General features: G+C 37.6%; 1 protein-coding gene across 1 annotated transcript; it reads right to left on the reverse strand.

Moving 5' to 3' along the window:
- Window positions 1–218: 218 nt before the first annotated feature.
- On the reverse strand, window positions 219–5969 carry LOC127948948 (uncharacterized). Its single transcript, XM_052545829.1, has 5 exons — window positions 5847–5969; window positions 4794–4854; window positions 3738–4061; window positions 1190–1534; window positions 219–280 (listed from the first exon to the last, which is right to left on the reverse strand). Exons 2-5 carry the CDS (start codon window positions 4837–4839, stop codon window positions 219–221), a joined length of 777 nt encoding a protein of 258 aa, XP_052401789.1. The 5' UTR covers window positions 4840–4854; window positions 5847–5969.
- Between the last annotated feature and the right edge of the window lie 530 nt (window positions 5970–6499).

A 6499-nucleotide genomic window follows, 5' to 3' on the forward strand; every position in this document is an offset into this window, starting at 1 on the left:
ATCAGTATCACAAAGACTGTACAAACAAACTCGAAGAGTAAAAAAGGAAGAAGCAATGGAGGAGTCAATAAATACCAGTAACTTTTGGAACAGCAGGAACACTGTCTATAGCTTTCTATATAACCCTGATGGAATCAGAAGTTAAATGTCTCCTCTTTGCAGATGATATATATATATAAATGACTCTGAATGCATAAATATGTCTTATTGTTTATTAGTCAAACAGAAACAAAACACATACCAGAGCCGCTTTCTGTGTCTGTGACAAGTGTATCCATCACTAGAAGAGGAGTTGAATGAGAGAAAAAGCATAAAATTACTAAAACCAATAAATAATTATATGCAATACATAATACAAATATAATATTATACAGATAACTTTATTTGAATTGTGACATTTATGTATTGCTTTTGTTGTACTGTCTCATACTGTTTTAAACATCTGTATCAATGTTTAAATGTTTGTATAAAAATGATTACAGAAAAGATATCTGTTGTAAAAGTGACAAAAATAAATATATATATATTAAAATATATAAGAAATGACTAAAATGTAAACAAAATTCCAAAATTCGAATTTTCTTTACTGTTAAACAATATATATATATATATATATATATATATATATATATAGATATATATATATATATAAATTAATTAATATGTACATATCATATTTGGGGTACTGCCCTTATGTTATATTTATTTAAAATAAAATAATTTTACTGCAATTTATATTGTAATAAATACATTTATTTATATGTATGTAAATATATTATAGTAATAGTATTATAAAACATGACATTTAATTGAGACATATAGGACTATTTTAAATAATGCTATACTTTGCAACCAATAGTGTGAGTTGGAGGCGTGGCTATCAATTTTGACCAATGGCTGACGAGCAGCGGAAACTGTTTTGGTGTAGAAATTACGTATTTAAGCTTAACATATGTGAGTATATTTATATTTACATATATAACATTTTTAGTATATATATTTATATTAATTTAATATAAACATAACATTTTCTGAAATATATACATGCATGTGTGTGTATTTATATATACATAATAAATATACACAGTACACATACACACACATATACTCTGTATACAACAGATTTTTATTTTGGACGCAATTAATCGTGATTAATCGCGGTTAAGTCTGAAGAGGTTTGTATCGTTACCCGAAACCGTGAGCGTGTGTGTCTCCGGGAATCCGCTCCGTGGCGCCTCGTAATCGGTGCTCTTGTAGCGGCACTGATACACACCCTGGTCGAAAACACTGACTGACGGGATGCTCAGCGAGAAGATACCGCGACTGATGTCATGTTTGGCCGGTAACCTCAGGATACTGTAATCAATACTGACGTCCATCTCTCCAGAGCTCAAGCGCAGGACTTCTTTGTCATCCTTCAACCACTGGATGTAAATGTCTTCCCAAGGTTTGTTTTTAGGGATATTCCCAAAGCACTCCAAAGTGATATCGACGCCCTCAAACACTTCAACATGATTAGTGAAAACCTGTGGAGCTGCAGAAACACCAGAGAGAGAGAGAGAGAGAGAGAGAGAGAGAGGGAGAGTTTCATAGTACACTTTTTTTCAACCTGTTGAAGCTTTTTCTACAGGAACACTGATATTATGACGTCATCAAGACTTATTATTTACTTACAAATAAAGGTTCCAAAACAGGTACTGATTTCAAAAGAGAAACTTTGGTGAAAACTTTGCAATTCTTTTGATGAGACACGTTTGAATTTTTTTTTCGAGACATTTTTTACTTGCATTTTATATACAAATTTATTTAGTTAGATTTATATAGATTTATATAGTGTCTTAGTCAATTTAGTTAGTTTTCTCCATATAGTTTTAATTAGGGGTGCTCCGATCACGATCGGCCGATGGTTAATGCGCATCTCGTCAGTAAAGCCGGTTCTCTAATCAGCGGTTAATTCCATCAGGTGCGTGATTTCACATAGAGCAGCTGTTACTACACAGAGCCGTTGTTAATAGAGAAGATGCGCCAATAAACGCTGAAAATGAAGTGGATTTGCGCATCTTCTCTATTAACAATGGCTCTGTGTAGTAACAGCTGCTCTATGTGAAATCACGCACCTGATGGAATTAACCGCTGATTAGAAAACCGGCTTTACTGACGAGATGCGCATAACGATCGGCCGATCGTGATCGGAGCAGCCCTAGTTTTAATGTATTTTTATTTCAGGTTTAGTTTTAGATATTTTAGTACATTAAGTTAAATGAGAATGTCTCGGTTACGTATGTAACCCTCGTTCCCTGATGGAGGGATGTTGAACGACATATGGGGTCCTATGGGAAACCACACAACCTGAACACCATCTCAACCATGTGGCGCTGCAATTGTCAACAAGTCGTGGTGTGCCACAAAGCTACGCTTAAGGTCGTAACCTTCCCGAAGCACCAGCGCAAATTCACTGACCTTGGTACCGAAGTGGCCAAAGGGAGAGTTCCACCCACACAAAGTTAGCGGAAGGGATTTTGACCTTCAGAGAAAGATTCCTTCAAATCTTCCCTATTTGTTCTCTCAGCTTGGAAAAACGATGAGGAAGCGAGCCTTAGGAAAAGGTCCCTACGGAGACCACATCCTCCCGTAGGGAGGTGACATGTGGATATACCCATATGGACTGACCCAGGGGGCAGTACTACATATGGAAGGGGTCTCTGAGGCCTGTCCTACCTTAGATTAGGGATGGAACAGCTGCCAGAAGAGACTGACAGAGCGGGTCTGTCAAGGGAAGACACGGGTTTACCAAGAGGGAAAACTTCCCGTGGAAGAATACATGTATGGGATTACTCTTAGGTAATCAAGCCATATGGACACCTAGCCGAGTACAGGGGCTGACCGGATCTCCGGGCATGCTAACACCAGTACTGGTCCTGGCGACAGACTGCTCCACCAAGTCTGACTGCCAAGGGTGCTGGAGGATGCTCGACCACTGGGAGAAGAAAGGCGCTCGCATCCCCGTGTCACCGAGCCAGCCCTTCCAGCCAATTACCTGTTACCCCAACAAACGGGAAGAAACTGGCTCATCAATAAGGTTGTAAAACCTCATGAAGGTGTTAGGTGTTGCCCAGCCCGCAGCTTGACAGATGTCTGCCAGAGAGACACCGTGCCCCAGCGCCTAAGAGGAGGCCACACTCCGTGTGGAGTGAGCCCTCACCCTTAGACGGCACGGCTCGCCTTGAGAATGGTACACCAAGGCGATGGCATCCACTATCCAATGGGCCACGTCTGCTTGGAGACAGCGTTCCCCTTCTGCTGATGTCCAAAGCAAAGCAGGAGCTGCTCAGAGCTTCTGAAGCTCTGGGTGCAGTCCACGTATATACAAAGCGCTCTTACGGGAAACAGCAACGTCAAGGCTGGATCTGCCTCCTCCAGGGGCAGTGCTTGCAGGTTCACCACCCGGTCTCGGAAGGGAGTGGTGGGAACCCAGGGCACGTAACCAGGCCAGGGTCTCAGGACAAAGTGAGAGTAGGCCGGTCTGTGCAGACCAACACGTGCTTGTCTAGCAATAGCTGCCGAAACTGCTGTAAAGCTATATGCACTGCCAGCAACTCCAGACAGTTGATTTGCCAAAGCGGGCGAGGTCCTGTCAATAATGATGGTTCCTCAGTGTTCATGGCAGTTATACTTTAAACCTGACAGACCTTTTTACAAATGAAACGATAAAAAATAATGAAGGCTAATTTACTTACGTAACACTTGTACTAACACAGAGCAGATGGGTTTTGTTCCCTCCCAGAGACATTCGTATACGTCTCCATCGTTCAGCATCACGTCTGACAGAATGAGGGAGAAGTCCTCAGACTCTGCCGGATCTCTGAGGAAGTTCACGCGATCTTCAAACCCTCTCCCGACCGTGACGACGTCTCCTCGCAGAGAGATCACGTCTTTGCCCATCGCCTCCCAGTGAACGTCCAGCTCCTGCTCGGGGAACCCTGAACCGTTGCAGGACAAGACCACGCTTTCTCCAACATACGCATGGACCTCCGACGTCTGAAGGTAGAAACCTAGACAGACTGTGGGAGGAAATGCAGGAACTCCTCAGACCAGAGCTTTTAAAAGGAATAGTTCACCAGAAGATGAAAATCTGCTTTCCTAATGTTAGATGTGTTTGTTTCTTCATCAGATTTGTAGAAATGTAGAATTTCATCACTTGCTCACCAATGGATGCGAATGGGTGCCGTCGGAATGAGAGTCTAAACAGCTGATAAAAACATAACAATAGTCCACAAGTAATCCAGTCCATCAGTGAACATCTGGAGAAGACAAAAGATGAAACACATCCAGCATTAAGATGATTTTAATCAATAATAACACTTCCTCCAGTGAAAAAGTGTTCTGCTCTGAATCAGGAGAGAAATCTGCGCAGATCAAGCAGCGTTTAAACGGCTCTAAACAAATATGTGTCTGGATTTTGATTTGAGAGACAACAGAAGACACACTTTTTCACTGGAGGAAGTGTTATTATGGATTATAGACTCTATGTGTTTGAGTTAAAATCATCTTAATGCTGGATTTGTTTGATCTTTTGTCTTCTCCAGATGTTCACTGATGAACTGGAGTGCTGTGGATTATTGTGATGTTTTTATCAATGCTACATTTCTCCAAATCTGATGAAGAAACAAACTCATCCTGATCTTGATGGCCTGACAGTAAGTAAATTCAACACATTTAGATTTTTTGGGTGAACTATTCCTTTAATATCAGCAAATATACAGACACTAAACAGAAAAAAAATTATTACTTACCCTTGAGGGCTATAATAAAAATCAATGTAGTCCCAAGAATATGCATTTCCTCTCAGAAAACCTATTAAATAATGAAAAAAACAAAACAAATATTATGTGCATATATGTGCACAATGCATAAAAAACTTGTCTAAAGCTCAAGGGATTTGAGCCATTATTGATAAAAAAAAAAAAATTATTTGAGTATTATACTTTTAGTATTATTTATTATTTGGAGTTAGCTTATTTTTTATTTGTATTTGTAAAAATCTATTTAGTTAGCATTTTAGTTTTATTATTTAAAATTTGAAATTATTTTATTCATTATTTACATTAAATGTATATTTTATTTTATTTTAATTTATATGAATATATATATATATATATATATATATATATATATATATATATATATATATATATATATATATATATATATATATATATATATATATTTTTTTTTTTTTTTTTTTTTTTTTTTTTGCCAAGGTAAGATTTATTTTATTATTAAATGTAAATTGTAGTTAACACTACAATACTTGTGTACTTTCGTCATCAGAATAAGAGATTTAACCTGTATTTGAACATTTATGTTGATTGATAGTGTATGCATTGGATATATATTAGTAAATCAAGTTTGATGGAAAAGCCACAACTAAAAATTAAACCTGAAAAACATAATAATGTATTAATAGACTTTATACATAAGACATATTTCAGACTGTATTACAGTACATACAATATATTCAAGGCAGAAAATACAACAAGAATCATGCAGTTAGTTACAAATAATCAAATAGATGGTGAACACTAATAACAGTAATTATTATATATAACATCTTAATTTCACTTTTCAATTTCGTTTGCTTAATTTTGTGCATTTCTTTTGAGTAATTTCACTGCTTCATGATAAATAAAATGAGTTTTCAGCAGTGAAATTAGATGTTTTTCCATTATTGGTAATCAATACCATGGTATTCCCATCTGAAACTATCACTGCACCGTAGTAAAGTCCCAGTTCTGTTGGTAAGAGCTGAAGTGCATGAGAAAATTAGGAAATGAAGCAGTGCTTACCAAGTCTTGAGTTATTCAGCTGGTGCTTTAGATTCTTCTCTCCTTCATTCAGTGTTTTTTAAGCCACTCTCACCTCGTCTTGAGTTCAACATGCTGAACAGAGAGAACATGAATCCAGCGGATCTGTCCGTGAGTGTCACGCTGCACAGATGCTGCTTTATGTTTAGGGCTCGAGGTGACACGGGTGATGATATATGACCTGATGCAACATCACTATTAATTACATTACACTACAGTAATGCCATTAAACTTCACAATACTGCATGCATTGGTATGGATTTAAAAGCTTTGGCTTGATTCATCCTTCATGCATGTTTTGTCCAACACTCTTGACTTTGAGTATTTTTAATGTGTAAGTCGTGGCTGTGAAACGTTAGACGTGGAGGCACACAGTCTTCTGAATGATGGCATCTCTTGGCTTGAGTTCAAGTATTTACACTCTTCAACACTTCTGACTCTATTTTAAGACGAGCAAGACTGATCTGACTCACACGAGGACAATGAAACTAAGACTGAGCAGTTTGTAAAAGCCTAGTTGCTTGAATAGTTTTATCTAAAAGATTAAACTGTGCATGTTCAAAGGCTACAGAAATCAATCAGTCAGTTTCACCTACTAAAATGCCATTAAACCTGTTATGATGACATTAAATCTT

This window comes from Carassius gibelio, chromosome B1 (genome assembly GCF_023724105.1).
Source record: "Carassius gibelio isolate Cgi1373 ecotype wild population from Czech Republic chromosome B1, carGib1.2-hapl.c, whole genome shotgun sequence".
Classification (NCBI taxonomy): Eukaryota; Metazoa; Chordata; class Actinopteri; order Cypriniformes; family Cyprinidae; genus Carassius; species Carassius gibelio.